General features: G+C 41.6%; 1 protein-coding gene across 1 annotated transcript; it reads left to right on the plus strand.

The window, feature by feature from the left end:
• The first annotated feature begins 5533 nt into the window (after positions 1-5533).
• On the plus strand, positions 5534-15461 carry LOC128330891 (vomeronasal type-2 receptor 26-like). The gene is made up of 5 exons (XM_053264253.1): positions 5534-5821; positions 7465-8313; positions 8780-9253; positions 12004-12130; positions 14560-15461. The coding sequence occupies exons 1-5, from the start codon at positions 5534-5536 to the stop codon at positions 15459-15461; spliced, it is 2640 nt and encodes an 879-aa protein (XP_053120228.1).
• The last annotated feature ends 5693 nt before the right edge of the window (positions 15462-21154 follow it).

Consider the following 21154-nt stretch of genomic DNA (forward strand, 5'->3'; position numbering starts at 1 on the left):
TGAGTCTATAAAGCCTGTTTTCAAACCAGCATGTGCAGTGAGATATGGGGAGCTAGCTGAACACAGAGCTCTATCAAAGAGACGGCCCATTCAGATATACCATTTAATGGCAGGTTCAACAAGCCCATGGTTTCCCTTTGAGTCCCACACTGTGCAGACCATACTGTAATTACAGTCTGCAGCCTGGAAGACTGCAAAGGGGGTAGAACTGACTACATAGGCTTCTTCTGAATCTGGAAGGAAATCTGTGGCAGGGAGAGCAGGAGCAGCTCTTCAACTCTGGTTTGGGCAGCTTGCACGAACCAGATGACACCCACCAACCTCCAGGCCCTCAGTTTGGTAAGTGAGCCTTACCTGAAACTGAGGATTCATCCAGAGGTTGGGGGGAGGAATTGGAACCGTGGTTGAGTCCTGCAACCGTGGTTCTGATAATTCACACGTCACGCTGGGCCAACCTGAGGTGGTTTTACCTCAGGTTCCATGTGATATCTGAATTCGGCAAGAGTGTTGATCCTTTTCCCTTAACTCCAAAAGCCCAGGCTGAACCCCATGTGTTGGTAAAGGATGCTTTGCTCATTACAACTGATTTTCTGTCAGTACGGATGCTGCTTGTAATCACAAAGTTGATTGTGTATGTGATCATGACAGGAAACAGCTGGGATGGGGGCGGAAATTTATTACCATCCAGCATAGTTTTATTTCTGCTCTTTCTCCTCCTGCTGCTGCCCCCTGTTTGCAGCAAGACTTTTCATCCCATTTCCTGTTTGCAACCAAGAGTTCACCATCATTTCCAGAGCTTTGTAATTGATATCCTGATTGGCAAATGTGTATCCATCATATTTCTTGAATTGCCTTCACTCAACTTTACAGTAATCCCAGGTGCCTCCATGACGGGGTAGTAAGTAGCACTTCATTTTTTTGGAGGGGGGAGGTATACTGGACATTGATTTACTGTGAGCCTGTTAATTGGTCAAAGAGACATCTTTGACCAATTAAGTGAACATTAGGACTTTTGTAGATGAGGACCCAGGTCTATCTAGTTTGGCATCCTGTTTCCCACTGTGGCCCATCTGATGCCCCAGGGAAGAACACAGCAAGATCATGAAGGCATGCCCCTTCTCCTGCCATAGCTCCCCTGCACCTGGTATTCGGAGGCATCCTGTCTCTGAAACTGGAGGTAGGCTATAGGCGTCAGGATTTGTAGCCATTGAAAAATCTCTCCCGCATTATTTTGTCTAAGCATTACTTAAAGCTATCCGAGCTGGCATATTATTATTATTATTATCATTATAATTATCATTATTGTTTACACAGTCAGACAGGTGTTATTGACTGGTTTGTTTTATCCAGACATCGAGTCCTTCCCAAGGACCTGGGATGCCAGAATTTTATTGTCAGTTGTTATAGATATCGTCACAGAATATAGGCTGTTCCCAGTAAAGCTGCTTTTTGTAATTGGCTGATGGTGATTTCTGTGGCCCCTATGGTGTTGAGGTGCTCTTCAAGGTCTTTTGGGACTGCACCCAGGGCGCCAATTACCACTGGGATTATTTTGGTCTTTTTCTGCCACAGCCTTTCAATTTCAATTTGTATCATCCCTGCTACCTTGTCATGCCTTTGTTTGTAGTCAGTCTGTGTGATCTTTTTACAACAGCTGATTAGGTGGTCCACTGTTTCATCTGCTTCTTTACAAAGGCGGCACTTGCAGTTTGTTGTTGACTTTTCTACTTTTGCTCTTATTGCATTTGTTCTTAGTGCCTGTTCTTGTGCAGCCAGTATTAAACCCTCTGTTTCTTTCTTCAAGTTGCCATTCTTAAGCCATTGCCAGGTCTTGGTGATGTCTGATTTTCCACTTATATTGTGCAAATATTGACCATGCAGGGGCTTATTTCTCCATTTTTCTGCTCGGTTCTTGACTTGTTCTTTCTTGTAGGCCTGCTTTCTTTCATTGGTGTTGAATAGTTTCGTATTATTGACCATTCGAAGTGCATCTTCTTCACTGTCCTTTATATTTTCTTCAAGGCCTCTTTTCTCCTCCTCTACTATTTTCCTGGTCGTACGATCCAGAGTCTCTAGCTCTGCCTGCGTCCAGTCTATTATTCCTGCGGTGTATCTGATAACAGGTATAGCCCAGGTGTTTATGGCTTGTATGGTGTTCCTGCCATTGAGTTTGGACTTGAGGATTTTTCTAACTCTCCTGATGTATTCACTTCCAATTTTTCTTTTAACTTCAGTGTGTGCGATGTTATCAGCCTGGAGAATGCCCAAGTATTTGTAATGTTCTTTCTCTTCCAGGTTCTTGATCTTGCTTCCACTGGGCAGTTCTATTCCTTCTGTTTTTCTTATTTTTCCTCTGTTCATTAATAATAATAATAATAATAATAATAATAATAATAATAATTCAATTACTATACCGCCCTTCAAAAAATGGCTCAGGGCGGTTTACAAAGAGAAATAACAAACAAATAAGATGGCTCCCTGTCCCCAAAGGGCTCACATTCTAAAAAGAAACATAAGACACACACCAGCAACAGTCACTGGAAGTACTGTGCGGGGGGTATGGGACCAGTTACTCTCCCACTGCTAAATAAAGAGAATCACCACGGTAAAAGGTGCCTCTTTGCCCAGTTAGCAGGGGAATGCAGCACACTTGTCTAGTCCAAACTCCATTGCTATATCACTACTGAATATACGGACAGTGTTTAGCAGTGATTCAATTTCTGACTGGGACTTTCCATACAACTTCAGATCGTCCATGTACAGCAGATGGTTGATTTGACTTGATGTTTTAGATGTTTGGTATCCGAGGCCTGTTTTGTTTAGTATTTGTGAAAGTGGGGTCATGGCGATTGCAAACAACAGAGGGGATAGTGAGTCCCCTTGGAAAATGCCTCTTCTAATGCTAACCTGTCCAAGTGTCTCGCCATTGATTGTTAACTGTGTACTCCACATGCTCATTGCTTTTTAAAATAAATATCTGAATGTTTTTGCTGACACCAGTTGTTTCTAAACATTTTAGTATCCATGTGTGAGGCAATGAATCGAAGGCTTTCTTGTAGTCAATCCATGCAGCACTTAGATTGGTTTTTCTTCTCTTGCAATTTTCTAAAATCATTTTGTCAATCAGCAGCTGGTCTTTTGTGCCTCTGGTGTTCGGGCAATTTCCTTTCTGTTCAACTGGAAGCTGTTTGTTAGTTAATAAGTTTTGCATGACTTCATCTGCTATTATTCCAGTTAATAATTTGAACATGGTTGGCAGGCAGGTTATCAGTCTATAATTACTTGGAACTGCAGCTTTTGCTGGGTCTTTCATGATGAGATGAGTTTTCCCAGTTGTTAGCCATTGTTCAATATCACTGCCTTTTATAATGTGATTGAACTGTTTTGATAATTGTTTATGAAGGCTTGTTAGGTGTTTAAGCTAAAAGCCATGCAGTTCATCGTTGCCTGGCGCAGTCCAATTTTTAATTTTCTTTGCTCTTTCACTTATTAATTCTGGTGTTATTATTAGATCTTGCATTTGTTGGTTATATTTTTTGACCTCTTTCATCCAGCCTGCTTTTTTATTATAATCTATTGGATTGTCCCATAATTTCCACCAGAATTGCACTGTTTCTTCTTTATTTGGTGTTTCTAGGTTTCTTGCAGTTTCTCCTTCTATGCTTTGGTAGAAACGTCTCTGATTCGACTGGAATTGGAGATTCTGCCTGTGTTGTGTAATTCTGGCTTCATACCTGCTAATCTTCTTTGACACTGCTGTTATTTGCTGCTTTATTATTTCCAGGACTTCTCTAATTTTCCTTGAATCTAGGTGGTATTTTTGGATCAGATACTGTTTGGTGTTTTCATTCTTCAGCTTCTTGTCTTTCATATCTTTCAATTTACTAGCATCTGATCTAAGCCTGGAGATTTTATTTTCTAATCTAATCTTCCATTTAGGTGATGTACTGCTTTCTTTTTTTACAGGTCCACTGATCTTATATCTGAGCTCTTGTGTTCTTATTGTTGCTGCACTGTACATTAGTTGGTTTGTTTCTTGCAAATTATTGGTTGTTATTTCTGCAAGTGCAGCATTTAGATCTTTTAATGCCTGAGCAAGTTGTTTTTTGGCAACTGTTTTTAGAGCTGGAAGTCGAACTCTGGTGGTTGTTTGGTTCATGTGTTCAGTTATTTTTTGCTTTAGTTCTTGTTGCTTTTCTGTTAAACAGCATTTGGGTTTTTGAGGTGAAGGCAAAGGGGTGGTTGCCTGGTTTTGATTTTGAAACAGTTCAGTAACAGTGGCATCCTCGATTTCCAACACCTCCTCCACCTGCGCCTGAGCAACTTCTTCAATTGGTGGTAAATCTTCTTCCATATCTTGAGCCTGTGTTGCTCTTTGCAGGTCTTCCAGCTCAACTCCTGTGAATACTTTATTTCTTATTATGTATCTTCTCTGGTCTGCTAGCCTTTGTTCTGTTATTTCTGTATCTGGATGCTTCTCTTTCCAAATTTGGTACATTCTTTTTAAATAACCTCTTCTAGTTGGACTAGACTTGTAATAGCAGATCAATATTTCCTTCTTGGCATTTTTCGTATATTTTTTTTCGGTTAAGCGACGTTTCTTCCAGTAACTTTGCTATCTTCAGCCCTGTTTGCTCAACTGAAGATCCTGAGTCCTGTTGCCCACTTGCCACCAGATGTCCAGGGACTATAGCACCTGGCGCGGTCCTTGTTGACCCGGGCGATGACTGATCCGGTATAGATTTATTAAAGTTACGTCTCACCATATTGTTGATGGGAGAGGCACTCTTTGTCTGGCTCCTCTGGTGAGACCTGTCCAGTATGGTTGGACCTCTGGCATAGCTCTCACCTTCCTCAGAGCACACAAGCCCCACAACCACACCAAGGTAGTGCCTCACTGGGGGTTGTTGTTGTTGTTATTATTATTATTTTATTGTATTTCTCTATTACCTGATATAGAAATCTCCAGGTAGTGGACAATTTAAAACATAAAACAATATTTAAAAGTTCAAATACATAAAACAGATAAAATCTCAATAAATAAATAAAAATTAAAATGTCGATTTCAATTAAAAGCCTGGGGAAACAGGTATATCCAGTCCGGTCTGGGAAGGGTTCACAAACGATAGTTTTATTTATTTATTTATTTTAGCTTACCCTCTCTGGGGCAATTCTCCAAGGTGGAGGCCATTTTGGAGGCCACCATGTCTTGAATGGGCCTCTGCATGCCCAAGCTATGCCCATGCTTGCTACCTACCTAATTATTAATCTATTTTCTGTTCTGTTTATTTATTTTCCATTTTCACTTTTGTTACACTTTTCTTCAAAAGTGTCATGTAAATTGTCATTGTTGTTATTGTTGTTGTCATAGCAGCAGCAGTAACCATCACTCAGAAATGATCCATAAGTTTAGTAGTAAGCAGGACAATCATCTGGGGAAACAAAAATTTACTGGCTGAATAGAATGGTAATCAATGCATGTGTTTCATTGGCATAACTTTCTAAGACCACATGCACATCTCATTGCAGCTTAATGCCTAAAAACTACCAGCAAGCTCTTGCATCTGTTTTTGCCATTGAGGAGATCAACAAGAATGCCAAGTTGTTACCCAACACCACTTTGGGATCCTGGATCTTTGACAATTATTTTAATCCAAGAATGACCTATTGGAACACTCTCAACCTAGTTTTCATGGGACAATGGCATATCCCAAATTACAACTGTGTCAGGGATAAGAAGTTCATGGCTGCCATTGGGGCACTCACTTCCCAAAACTCCATCCAGATGGGCAACATCTTAAATACCTATAAAACACCACAGGTATGCGGCTTGATATACAGATGGATAAGTGTCGCACTTAGAGAAGTGTGCGTCCCCCTTCAACACCTTACCTGTGTCTCCCTTGTAATTTGGAAGATAAAAATAGCTTACCATTCACTGCCCTAGCATCTCTGGATGAAGGGAAGTATAGAAAGCTAAATATTAAATAATAAAAAATACCCCATTGACAGAATGAAAACCTGATGCCAAAACACAATTTTTGTGGGCTTCTTAGAATGATAAGGCCAAAACCCATAATAGGTCATGTTTTCATGAATAGAGCTTTATTCCATTACCAGAGCTGAGGGAAGTGTCCAAATATTTTAAACCACGAGTAATTTGCCGTCTATGCTGTCCTGTTTAGATACTACAAGCGGTGTCAACCACATTGGTATCAGCATTTAGGGATATACATGAAAGTTTTGGGGCAGGCAGGGAAGGCGGCAGAGAGTGGAAGCATTAAGTAACACATATTCAGGTCCTTAACTGCTCCTCTACCACCATTCTGGTCGCGGTGCTGTGCTGCTCCAAAGGCCATGACCAGAATGGTGTCAGCAAATAATCACCTGCATACCTGATCATCAAAGCTAACATTCACCCCCTGGTGAAATGTTTAGGCTGCAGCAACCTGAATAGTTTTGGTGCCAATGAAGTTTTGGTACTAATGAATCACCAAAACCTTTTGAGCACATCCCTACCAGCATTCCCTCCAGCACTACTCCTGTTGTACATTTTGGGTTATTTGATTATACAGGTGAAACTCGGAAAATTAGAATATTGTGCAAAAGTCCATTAATTTCAGTAATGCAAATTAAAAGGTGAAACTTATATATGAGACAGACGCATTACATGCAAAGCGAGATAAATCAAGCCTTAATTTGTTATAATTGTGATGATCATGGCGTACAGCTCATGAAAACCCTAAATCCACAATCTCAGAAAATTAGAATATTACATGGAACCATGAAGACAAGGACTGAAGAATAGAACAATATCGGACCTCTGAAAAGTATAAGCATGCATATGTATTCAGTACTTGGTTTGGGCCCCTTTTGCAGCAATTACTGCCTCAATGCGGCGTGGCATGGATGCTATCAGCCTGTGGCACTGATGATGTATTATGGAAGACCAGGATGCTTCATTAGCGGCCTTCAGCAATTCTGCATTGTTTGGTCTCATGTCTCTCATCCTTCTCTTGGCAATGCCCCATAGATTCTCTATGGGGTCAGGTCAGGCGAGTTTGCTGGCCAATCAAGCACAGTACACTGTATACTTTTCGGAGGTCCGATATTGTTCTATTCTACAATCCTTGTCTTCTTGGTTCCATGTAATATTCTAATTTTCTGAGATTGCAGATTTGGGGTTTTCATGAGCTGTGCGCCATGATCATCACAATTATAACAAATTAAGGCTTGACTTATCTCGCTTTGCATGTAATGCGTCTGTCTCATATATCAGTTTCACCTTTTAATTTGCATTACTGAAATTAATGGACTTTTGCACGATATTCTAATTTTCCGAGTTTCACCTGTATTTCTAGAGAGTTAATTGATGAGAATTCAAGAAATAACCCTCTGATCAGTAATAAAAGGATGTTGTTCTTCATTTAAAAAATATTTTTCTCTCCCTACTGCTGCCATTAGCTGAGTTATGGCTCTTTTGACCCTGTGTTGAGTGACACCATTCAGTTCTCCTCTTTCTTCCGGATGGTTCCAAATGAAAGCCCTCAATACACTGGCATTGTTCAGCTACTGAAGCATTTCAGATGGAATTGGATTGGCCTCCTCACATCAGATGATGATAGTGGAGAAACATTTCTTAAAACTCTGAGGCCAAGGTTTTTCCAAAACAATATTTGCATCGCATTCACAGTATCAATTCCAGCAGAAACATCTCATGAGAAACTCAACAATGCCCTGGGATGGATTGATCAGACTCTCAGATTATACAGCAAAGTAAATGTCATCCTTGTCTATGGGGATGGTCAGTATATGGAGGGTTTACGAATAATTTTAGAAGCGAATGAATTTTTTTACTTTGAGCCAATGGAGAAGGTTTGGATCATAACTGCTCAGTGGGATTACACAGCAGTCTTTTCAGGAAATCAGTTCACAGTTAAATCCTTCAATGGCACCTTGTCCTTCAAACCTCATACAAATGTAGTTCCAGGATTTCAGGACTTCCTTGAAAGTTTAAATCCATATCAGTCTCAGATCTATCTCATGGGTTACTTCTGGTCCAACGTTTTCAATTGTTCACTCTCCAGACATAACTTGTATTTACCAGGCCAAAAATATTGCACTGGGGAGGAGACACTGGGGAGTCTTCCTGGTTTTGTGTTTGAAATGGGAATGTCTGCTCAGAGTTACAGTATCTACAATGCTGTTTACGCCATCACACATGCTCTCCATGCTATGTTTTCATCAAGATACAAACACAAAGGAATGAGGAATGGAGAAAGACAGAATCTTCTGAAAGTTCAGCCATGGCAGGTAAGTTGCTCTTAGCTGCAGTTCAACTATAGGAAATGGTTAAATGTGTGTGGATTCAAATACTACTTCAGTTGAATTCAGGAAACAAATGTGCAGCCAGTGCAAGTATATAAAGACAGAAATTATGGTGCACACAAGCAGCCCCAGATAACAACCTCCCACCCAGCCAAGTTTTGCAGCAGCTGAATTTCTGGGGGCTTTTTAAGCTTATCCCCACATAAAGTACATTACAGTAATCCAAATGAGATGACACAGATAATGGTGGCCAGATCTGCTTTCTGAAAGAAAGGCTGTAGCTGGCACAAAAACGGAAGCTCTCTAAAAGTGATCCTGGCCAGAACTGCTACGGGGGTCACCAGGAGCAAGGTTGAGTGCAAGATAGACCTCAGAAAATTCCAGAACTGAAACATGAATCTACTCCACCCCACTTGACCCAGTTCGTATGCTTTTTTCTCTTCACATCTAGCTTCATGCTTTTCTGAGGAATGTCCGCTTCAACAATAGCGCTGAGGAAGAAATATTTTTTGATGAGAATCTGGAGTTGGCAGTCGGATACGATATTGTCAATTTGGTCACATTTCCCAATCAATCCTTCCAGAGAGTTCCAGTTGGAAGGATGGATGCCCAGGTTTCAGGAGGAAAAGGCTTCACCATTAATAAAAGTGCCATTCAGTGGAACCACAAGTTCAACCAGGTGGGAGTAATCAGGAGTTCTGTTTTTAAACAGAATGATGCATTTAGGATCCAAGATAAAGAGAGTGATGCTTTCTTCATGCCTTTGGAACTAAATTGCAGAGTTATACCTGGCAAGGCCTTTGATTTTTATGCTTTGTCCCCTGTGCCAGAAAATATCAATGATCCATACAGGGCCTCAAATTATGCAAACACTGTTATCAAAGATGGGCACTGGACCCATCGGATTACGTCTTGCCCTCTCTGTGTATGGTACAGGAGTGAGACTCCTTCTTTTTACTTAGTTTGGGACTGAGATGTCTCCAAAGTGAAATTCAAAGTGAATGTCAGAGTCCCCCCCCCCAAAAAAAGAAGGAGCAGACAATTTTCTCAGTGTTTCTACACATCTCTAGAAATATCTCTTCCACAAATCAGGCATCTGAGCCTTCCATAGATCCCTGAGTTGGAATCAAGTTTGAATGCTGTGGCTTACATGAACCACAGCATTATGCCACCAGAACACACCACTTTGGGGCTTCCTCAGACTTATCGGCAGCCCTGACAACGTTGTGAACAGATGGTTGTGCACGTAATGGCCATGGGAGAAACTGTGATGGTGCTGCTCAAGCAACCGCCGGTTCTCAACAGCATCAGGGCTGCTTACAAGACTGCATCAGTCCTGGGACAGAGCGTTCCAATGATAGAATGCTGCACATAATTGTTGGCCGGTGTAGGTTTCCAAAATTCAGCAGGCCTGTTCACACAGTCATTTGAATTTAGAAGGTCATTCACATGACCATTTATCCCAGGGTCAGCGAGGGTGTGGTGGTGAGGCAGGAGCGTTCTTATCTCCCCTCACATGACTGGCTATTGATTTTCCTCTCACCACACTGCAAGGCCACACGTCCACCGCTAGAGCAAGCAGCGTTTTAAGACATGAATTCACACAATCACTTCATTGTTGGTATCTTATAATAAACCTAGACTCAAATGAATGTATGAACAAGCCTACCTTTTGTCAACTCACATTCCAAGACTGACATACAACCAATGATCCAGGAATTGACTATAATAACTGGGGTTTCCTATGTTGGATTTTTAATACGTATAACAATTTCAAACATAGCATCCCTTCTTTAACTTCCAGTGTTTTTGAAGATTGTATCAAATGTCTGGTGAGCAGAAAGGAAAAGTGAAAATTTCAGACTCATGATATGAAGACATTACATTCTACTCTATCTTTCCAGGGGAATGAGGAGGACTTTGTAATACCAAAAAGCAATAGAACCATGGTTAAACGAGGTTTCAGTGGAAATTCAGAGACACTGAAAATGAGATACTGAAAATGTGATAAAAGGCAAAACAAAATTGAAGAGAAATAAGGGTAGAATGATTGAGAAGATCAGATGAAATGATAAAGGAAATAAAAACATTGGTGCATTCAGTAAACAATGACATGTCCTTTGGTCAAACTGTGTTATGTTTCAGAACACAGTGGCTGAAGCTGAAAAGAAGACAAGTGATGTGAAACCAGCTTAAATATTTCATATTGACAGAATTAGTGATGGTTGAGCATGGTGAGTGAGTGGGTGGTGGCCTTTCAGCTCCAGGCAGTTTTGGATGACACAGATTATCTAGACCCATTCCAAACCAGCTTTCAAGTGGCCTATAGGGTTGAGACTGCTTTGGTTGGCCAGATGGATGATCTCCAATTTGATATCGACAGAGTGAGTGAGACTCTGCGATACCATCGACCATTGTATGCTTCAGGGTCACTTGAGGGAGGTGGGATTGGGTGGCACTGTTTTACAGTGGTTCAATTCCTACCTCTCTGGTTTATTCTAGATGGTGTTGCTTGGAGACTGAGCTAGAGCTAAAATGTGGAGTTCCACAAGGCTCCGTACTGTCTCCAATGCTTTTTAACATCTACACGTAACTACAGGAGAGATCATCAGGAGATTTCATGCAGGGTGTTATCAATATGCTGACAACACCCAGATCTATTCCTCCATACCAACTTTATCAGGAAATGGCATCCCCCCCCGCCCCAAATGCCTGCCTGGAGGCAATAATGGGCTGGATGACGGATAGCAAATCCAAATAAGATGGAGGTATTGACTGTAGCGGGTCGGGAACTGCGAAATGGTTTAGATCTGCCTGTGCTGGGTGGGTTACACTCCCCCTGAAAAATCAGGTACGTAGTCTAGGAGTCCTCCTGGATACCAAACTTTCTCTGGTTTCTCAGATTGAGGCAGTGGCCAGGAGCGTTTTTTATCAGCTTTGGCTGATACACCAGCTATGTCCATTTCTGGAGGTAAATGACCTTAAAACAGTGGTACATATGCTGGTAACCTCTAGGCTTGACTATTGTAATGCACTGTATGTGAGGCTGCCTTTGTACATAGTGCAGAAACTACAACTGGTACCAGAATGTGGCAGCCAAATTGGTCTCTAGGTCCACCTGAAGGGACCCTATAACACGAGCTTTACAAGAACTGCACTGGCTGCTGATAGGTTTCTGAATGAAATACAAAGTGCTGGTTATTACCTATAAAACCCTCAAAGACTTGGGTCCAGGGTACTTTTCTGTCATCAACCCTGTCACCTATTAAGATAATCTGGACGGTTCCAGTTCCTGCCGGCTTTTTGGTGGCGACTCATGGCTGGGCCTTCTCTGTGGTTGTCCTGGGGCTCTGGAATATGCTCCCTGTTGAAATAAGAGCATTTCCTTCTCTGATTGGTTTTAGGAAGACCCTCAGATGTACCTGTTTTCCCAGGCTAGGCTTTTAAATGAATTTTTTATAAAAACACACACACAACAACAACAACAACAACATTATCTTCTGGAATTGTTTTTATAGTTTTTAATTGTGTTGTGATTTTTAACTTTTTAATATTGTTTTACATACTCTGTCTTTTAACATTGTACACCACTTAGAGATGTTTATATCAGGTGGAAGAGAGAGGGAGGGAGGGAGAGAGAGAGAGATATTTGACCTTCCTTGTGGTCACCCTTAGACACTGCCTCGTGCCACATGTGTTGAGAGCTGCCACCCAGGACACAGCAGGATTGCTCAGAAGGGGAAGCCGGTGTGTTGCTATGATTGTACTCCGTGTTCTGAGGGAATGATTGCAATTCAGACTGGTATGTAAAAAACATATAGAGCCACAATGGAAATCCAGATACTTGAAATCATTCCTATCTACAAGAAATAACAGTTTTGTTATTATCCATCTTCTTGAATAAGGTTTTTCAATGAATGACACATGGGCTGCAGTGAGACTATTATCATTCTCTTGCTTTCCTGTAGGAAATGCCCAACAGAGTCCAGCACCAGACCATGAGAAAGTAGTCCTTTTGTGCACTTTTTCTGCCTTTGTCCTCACACTTATAAACTTTCCCACATGAAGCCAACTTATGTAATCACATGACAGTCTCAAAGACTGACTGTTGCAAACAGTAACAGCAGAGTCTGTAACCACCACACAATTCAACAACTAGAGTTTCCTACTATAAATGCAGTATGACATGACCCATTATGCAATGTGATTATGAGAAAAATAAATATACAGAAAAACATGGTAAAGGATAGGATGATGAATCCAAACAACTAAAGTCTAAAAATCCATATCATTTCCCCAAGGAAACCAGTTTTATGGAGCTGCTATCATTTTATGAATGCGGATGACAATAAACAGATTTGGGTTCCATGGTAATGCTAATGTGCTTGGTACTTAACTCAGCAATTCTGCCTTTGATGCTAATGTAACAACCTACATAGGAACAGAGGACGTTGCCTTATACCTATACAGACCTTTGGTCCATCTAGCTCAGTATTGCCTACCCAGACTGATAGCAGCTTCTCCAAGGTTGCAGGCAGGACTCTCTCAGCCCATAGGAATAGGGAGGGAAGACGCGACCTAGAGGTTCATGCAGATAAGACAGTAAATCTCTTCTGGAAAAGTTTGTATGGTTATGTGCAAAAAGACAAGAGTATCTCTTCCAAACAGCAATGGGACAAATTGTGGAAATGGACGTCGGACGTAACCCCCCCCCAGTTACCTGATGTGCCTTGAAATCCCCCACCCCCGAGTTACAGTACTACCTGCATATACTTCATAACCTTGTGGGTTTCCAAATCATTGTGTGTAAATCTTTGTAGATATATCATGTACAAACAACCACTTTGTATATAATTGTGCTTTGGCAACGTACTGTATGCTTTGGTAACGTACTGTATGCTTTGGTAGTTTGTTGGTTCATTAAAAAAATCTTGTCCTATTAAAAAAAAAAATCTTGTCCTATCTTGGAGAAGCCAAGGAGGGAAGTTGAAACCCTCTGCATGCAAGCACACCAATGCTCTTTCCAGAGTGGCCCCATCCCCAGTGGGGAATATTTTACAGTGCTCAAACATGCCTCCCATTGAAATGCAAAACAGGGAGTAGCCTGATTAGCAAAGGGTAAATTCAATTCATGCTTGGTACTGCAAGTCCTGTTCTCCTCCAGTTCATATTTGTAGAGCCTGTATTAGGAAAGCTAAATTGTGTTATTATAGTGAAAAAGATAAAGGTTTTCACCATTCTGCCATTATAAACTCTGAACATTCTATTGCTTATAAATCAAAAGTATCCATCCAATTCCTATGAAATATTGCATACTTCAACTAGATGGCAAGAGACACCACCAAATCTGATGCAAATCCATTGCAAAATGATGAGATAGGTTTATGTTTTTAACATCTAAAAAGAGAGTCCAAAGTATTGGTGGCCTTTTTGGAAACAGATAATGCATATTTTACAGTTTCTGATGTCCCTTTGTTGTTCCCACAAAATTCAGCTCCATACTGAACTGCTGCCTTTTGATGGTGTCAGATCCATCCATGCATCCAGTAGTCCAATTATCCAATAGGGATAAAATAATGGGGGGTGGGGGGAATCAAGGGACAATTATCTAAGAACATAATTGAGTCTGCCCACTGATAATTCTGAAACTGAAGTTCAGAGGGGCCAGTCCTGGCAATTTATAGTGAGTGACTTCCTTGTTTTGAATTTCTCAATTTATTTCAGATTAAAATTGAATTCCAAAGATTTATTTTGATTTTGAATCACATTTGATTCAATTCAGGCCTGAATAGTTGTTAAAAAGTGCCAAATGGCTCACAAATCAAATCTGAATAAAATCTCAAAAGCTAAATTTGAATTTGAAACAAATTGCCCTTTTAAGCGGTGATTAAATTTGAATTTGAATCACCTAAATCACCCAGATATGATTCAAATCCATTCAAATTCAAATCAATTTGCGCATCTCTTTAAAAAGGTGCAGAAGGCAAAGTTGCCAACAAACTATTTTTAATAAATAATTATATTCATTATAATTATTATAATGAATAGAATAGAAGATGTGGCACACTGCATTCAATTTGTGTATTATGAAAATAAAAAGGTCTTCTTTCTTAACTTCTGTTTATATTCTGTTTATAACAGTAGAATATTATATATGTCCTGCATGCCTCCAACAATGGCACTCCATTTTTGCATTTTGGAAATGTAAGACCTCTTCTTTCTTAACTTCAGATGCTGACCACTGTGAGAAGTGCCCAGAAGAACGGTATCCAAATAAGCAACAGGATCAGTGCCTCCCCAAACGTATTATTTTCTTATCTTACGGAGAACACTTGGGAACAGCTTTGGCTATTTGTGCCCTTTTCTTTGTGTTGATCACAGTTTGGGTGATGGGGAGCTTCATTCTGCACTGGAACACTCCCATTGTCAAAGCCAACAACTGGAGCATCACCTGCACCCTGCTAGTCTCTCTGCTTCTTGGTTTTCTATGCTCCTTCCTGTTCATTGGCCGACCTGGGAAGCTGTCCTGCATTTTACGACAAACCATGTTTGGTATCATCTTCACTGTTGCAGTGTCTTCTGTGTTGGGTAAAACGGTCACTGTGGTTGTGGCCTTCATGGCCACCAAGCCAGGAAACAGGATGAGGAAATGGGTGGGGAAGAGGACGGCAGTATCCATCATCATTCTCTGTTCTCTTATTCAAATTGGCATTTGTGCTGTGTGGCTGGGGACCTCTCCTCCATTCCCAGAGCTTGACATGAACTCCCAAATTAGTGAGATGACTGTGCAATGCAATGAAGGCTCAGAGATTATGTTTTATACAGTCCTGGGTTACATGGGGCTCCTGGCCATCATCAGCTTCTCTGTGGCCTTCCTTGCCAGAAAGCTGCCTGATACTTTTAATGAGGCCAAGTTGATCGCCTTTAGCATGTTGGTCTTTTGCAGTGTGTGGGTGTCGTTTGTCCCAACCTACCTGAGTACCAAAGGGAAATACATGGTGGCTGTGGAGATCTTCTCCATCTTGGCCTCCAGTGCTGGATTGCTGGGTTGTATATTTCTCCCCAAGTGCTATATTATTTTACTGAGGCCTCATCTGAACGCCAAAGAGCAGCTAGTAAGGAAAAATACTTGACTCTTCACAAGTTTTTTATTCTTGAGCAGATTCAGTCTCTTGGTTTTCTTTCCAGTGAGTAACAATTACCTCACTCTCACTCTCAGTGATTTCACTAATCTCAATATCAATAATCTTAATTTCAGTTTCAATAATCTCAGTCTCAGTCACAATTTCAATAATCTCAATTATATCAATCTTAATCTCAATCACAATTTCATTCATTGTAATCTCAGTTTTCTCAGTCTCAGTCAGCTCCCTCATCTCTATCTCAATGAGGTTTACAAAACATTTAGAACAACATAGAACTCTAAAACAGTTAAACAATAAAAGAGTAAATTGGAATGTTAAAATATTTATAAGGTCCTTGGGCTTCCCTGACTGACTGTGACTGACATAAAAATCCGTGACCAAACCACAAATGATAGAAACATGCTATTTTTGTAGGTAGGTTCTAGATGTCACCCAGACTAGAGATGTGCACGAATCGGATTTTTGTTTCAATTAGTACCTGAATCGAATCACCCCCAATTTATGTTGGATACAATTCTGTCCCCTCATCACCCCAGATTCAATTCGGATCCATATTTACCTGAAACTGAATCTGAATTGATTCAGGACAAAAAGGGGGTTCCAGGGGAAGAAGAGTGGGTCAGGTGGTAGTGCCCAAAGGGTGACAGCACCCAAATTTCAAAGAAATTGACAAAATGGGTAATTTTTTTTACAAATTTATAAAGTTTGTGCATCTTTGCAGCAGATCCAGAGCAAAAAAGGGGGTTCAGTGGCAGAAGTGTGGGGTGCATAGTAGTGCCCCAATCAGGATTTTATCTAGGGTGAGGCAGGCAGGGCAAGTGCCCCGTGCGCCACTTGAAGGGGGGCGCCATTTTGTAAAATTAAAAAAATAATAATAAATGGCTGCCGAAAACAAAATGGCCACCGTGCATGCTCAAATGGCCTCTGTGAGGCCCTAGGTCATGCCAGGCCTTGCAGAGGCCATTTGAGCATGCACGGTGGCCATTTTGTTTTCGGTGGCCTTTAAAAAAAAAGATTTTTTTTTAAATTGGCCACCGCACATGCTCAAATGGTACCTGTGAGGCCCTAGAGGCCAGCAGGGTGAGGAGGAACCTTTGCAAAAAAAACCCTCCACAGACTTTAGGAAGCCCCCCAAAGGGGCTACAGGTTAAAAAAAATTAAAATTAATATAATATAAGACACTGTACACATATTCAGATTGGCACTATGTACAGAGAATCAGGGCTTGTGAATACTGAGCTGACGCTTATGAACTAGGATTGTATTCATTTGCTCTTACTTTGCTTCTTGTGATAAGTGAGTTAAATGTGATGTCTTGCTAATATGGCTATTGATGGTGAGTTTGTCTTTGAATCAGTGTGAAATCTGTATTATTAAGGCCCACTGGGAGTTTCTTGCTCTCTTTCTCTCATTTTAACTGTCTTTCTGAAAGACTAGAATATATTCCAAGCAGTGACACAGTTTACTCTGCATATCCTTTAATTATTTTCAGAGTATCTGGGAAAAGTCAAATTCTCCATTGATTTTTAAAACTTATGTAATAGTGATGCTACAATGCATAGTAGAGAATTAGACAGGCAATTCTAGTTTTCCAAGTACACCTCCACATAGTATTTGGGTATTTCATGAGCCCCAGCATACTGAAATTTGTAGTTTTCCAGCATTTTTTGATCTGGCTATGTCCACTGCTAAATAGTTTTTGAAATATTAAAAGATTAACGAGCCTGACTTGTATTTTTCAGCTGATATTATGGTAAAGTTATCTGAAAGATGAGTGTCAGATGCTTGGACAGGGGGCGCAATTTCAGTGCTTGCCCTAGGTGCTATTTTCCCTAGATATGCCTCTGCTGGTAACACAATATTTGAATGGAAATGAGCCAGTCTGGAACCAGGGCGGGGGGGTCACCAGCCAATCATTGCACATTGTAAGTCACGATTCTGAAGCTTGAGAGGGTGGGGTCAAAATCTGGCCAGCTAGCACAGGGGTGATTTGTTTTGTCCACAAATTGCCCAAAACAGGTAGATTCGAGTACAAATCATTTGTCCTCAAATCAATTCACACATCCCTAACTCAGAGCAAAATCCCTATGTACAAAAAGACAAATGTATCTCTGCGAAAGCACAATGGGATGAATGTTGGAAGTGGACATTGGACGTGACCCCCCCCCATCACGTGACTGATTTTACTATGTGGCCCCCTTCTTTATTCTTTGTTTTCTACTGGTTGTTTTCCTGTTATGATCTTGTTGCCTGTATATCTCATGCAAATATTTTCTCTTTGTACATAGTTGTATAACGATATCATAATGTATACTTTTGGTAGCTTGTTGTTTTCAGTTAAAAATTTGTTCCTTTAAAAAAAAATTTTTTTTCCTAACCCAGACTAACAAAACATCAAAAACCCTAGGGGAAATGCTACTTGCCTGGGAAAACCAGTGGGGGGGGGGGGGAGGGAGGATTCCCATTGGGAAGCATGAGGAATCAAACCTCATTCAGCTCAATGAAGACTACTGTCACACAAGCTCCATGTAGGCTGGCTTGCAAATTGCAAGCCCTTTACTATTTATCCTATGGAGAAACCTTGGGAGCAGCTCAACCACCTTGGGGGGGGGGTTGCTCCCTAAATCTCACTCATGAGTAGGACAATGCCACAGGTGAAGCCACTGCAGCAACAGTGGGTCGTCCAAGTGTGAGATAATTGCTCATGTGCTCGTGGGCTGGCCACCTCCATCATGAGAGTGCCAGACTATGGGGAGTGAGGGATGGTGCTCCATGCAGGAAAGCTTGTGATGGCACCTGGTGACACTTTGGGTTCCTATAGTGCTGCCTGCATTAACTGAGGTTATTCCTGGAGATCCCCCTCCCCACAGTTTTTTTCACAATATATAGTCATTAACATCTCTAGAACTGCTTTCAGTAGACATCTGGTGATTGATGTTGATTCCTGGAGACTCTAGGCCACTTTGGAATGTTTGCAACCCGAGGTTCACAGTGGGAAATCCTGATAGGCCAATTCAGTAGGGAAGAGGGAAGATGGATCCCTTTGATCTCAACTCGGTGCTTACTTAACACGTTGCCTCCTTAACTTGCAACTCAGTACTCTACATGTCACTGTCTCACATGCAGCCACATGCATGTATTGTGACATGCACACATCCTCTTACCTAACATACAGAAATGCATCCTCTTTCATCCATGAAAATGCACACAACTTCATCTCTGCAATGCACACTCTTGAACACATGTTGCCTGACATACTTACAGACACAGACCCATCAGAAGCCACAAATTGATTGATTGAATGATTGATTGATTTGATTTTTATACAGCCCTTCCAAAATACACACACCTCCCTGATGTCAAATAGGTCAATGCATATTAAGAAAGAACACAATGTCATAAGTTATGCAATAATTAGGGTGGGGGCATAGGGAGGACAAGTTCCAACTAGTGGCTCCCACACCATAGGAAATTGGTGCATGGAGATCACACGTGTGCCCTGACCATGCCCCCTGCACCAATGTCAGATGTACAGCTAGCTGGTTAGCCTAACAGGAGTAGAGGGAGAGGGAAACCCCTCCCTGACACTCAGCCTCCCAGCCCTGTCCCAGCCAGCTCCGCAGGCAGACTGTGAGCAATGCATCATCACATAATCCATTCGGCCATGATTGGCTATGATCTCCAACAGGGCGTGATGAGCACAAGCATGCAGTTTCAGAGCACCTCGCCCACCCTCAGCGGGGAAAGCGCATCGGAAGCCATTTCAATGCTCTGCAATACCAGCACTGCTTCTGCTAGCCATGGCACCAATGCCACCCCCCCAAATGGCCCCCCACCCCAAAAGCAACATGCAAACTCTGATTCGGGGGGGGGGTCAAGGGCACAGGGGGATTGAATCCTTCTTTCTTTATGGGACGGGTGGGGGAAATCACATTCACCAGACTGGGCTATGCAGATGGGCCAGGACAAAGCATGCCAGGGGGTCTGTCACACCATGACCAGAGGAGATATTGTGAGGGAGACCCCAGCAGAACACTCCAGCCAGAGCCTTCCCCAGGACGCTGCAAGCAGCTTGTTGCCAAGTGGACTGACAATCTCATGAGAGCGTCAGTAAACTGGGGATACGGCTGAGCCTATTACGGCGTTATCCCCACCATGGACTGTGAGCTCAGGAGCTGAGCAGGCAACTTAACCACCAAGGAATACAAGGTGGCCCCACTCTGGTTGGGCCCCCGACTATCCTTGTTGAAAAATATAATAAGAAAAAAACTTCCCTCTGCCCTAATCCCTCTTCTGCATTCCACGCACCCTGGAGGACAGCCCCACATCCCATATTCTGCAGCATGGCCACGCAGAGGGTCGCACGGTGAGCCAACAGGACAGCACATCCACTCAAGTTCTAAAGAACAGGAGATGCATGATGTTCCAGTCATTGACTTGGACAATGGGAGTATTCCAGTGCAGAATGAAGGTTCCCATCAATACAATTGTGATCACACTAAACACAAGGGCACTTTGTCTACTCCTCACTTGTTGTCTTGAATTCAAGCTGAGAGGTTCTCCTTCTCTCTTCATAAGAGATTGTTAGTCTGTTTATTGTTTTCTTTTGTTAAGGCTTGACAATTTTTAAGCAGTAGCACAAAATTTAGCCACACAATAGGTCATCTCAGCATCAGATTACATAATTTTATGAAATGTAAACAAAAGTCATCCAGCCTGCCTGGATAGTGTAACAAAATTGGACCAAGAAGAAGAGAATGTATATCTCTATATAATACACAATAAAGTAATCCATGCTCCATACAAAACATCTGCAGGTAACACATGTAAATGTGCCATAGTAAAGGCACGGTGGAATTTAGGAAGAGTAAGTTTATTAGCCGGGCATAAGATTTGTCTAGAATTTCCAATAACCACACAGTGTGTAATTTTTGCTCTGAACTTTTGGAGTGCAATATCCCAAAAGCACTGGCAAATAGATTCTTTGGACTTAAAAAAAGGCCTATATGAGCCAAATCTGAAAGTTGGAGGCCATAAGACTAAAGTTTCCTCTCCGCATTTTCCCATATGGAAGAGAAGCTATCTCTTAAAGTAAGGGTGGCCATACCAGAAGGGTTGGATTAGTAAAAGGCTTGAGATTTGCAAGCAGCCTCGAAGGAGCATGTCTGACTGTAGTCTTCATGGAGCTAAATGAAGTCTTATTCCAGTTTTTCAGGAAAGTAACATTTTTTCCCAGGTTTTTAATGTTGCTGTTGGTCTGGGTAAGGTCTAGAACCTACCTATGAAAGAAGCATGTTTCTATCTTTTGTGGTTTGGTTCATTCATTCATTCAGTTTCTATACCGCCCTTCCAAATGGTTCAGGGCAGTTTACATTAAAACAAAGCAATTAAAATCAATTAACAGTTAAAAACACAGATTATACATCCCCCCCCCAAAAAAATAACAATTTGTGCCCAGACCACAGCCCAAAAAAGACACGGACACAGACTTTATTTTGGGTAAAGGCCCACGACTTTATTTGAAAAGCATAGCGGACTGACAACTAAATAGGTGATTAATCACCTTGCCACAACAGTGCGGGTCTGCTAAGGTTGGGTTAGGATTACCTCATCCTTCCCCAAACCTTTAAGGGCGACACACCTTGGCTCAGGCAAGAAGCAGGTACAACCTATCTCCTGCC

This window comes from Hemicordylus capensis, chromosome 6, assembly GCF_027244095.1.
Source record: "Hemicordylus capensis ecotype Gifberg chromosome 6, rHemCap1.1.pri, whole genome shotgun sequence".
Classification (NCBI taxonomy): Eukaryota; Metazoa; Chordata; class Lepidosauria; order Squamata; family Cordylidae; genus Hemicordylus; species Hemicordylus capensis.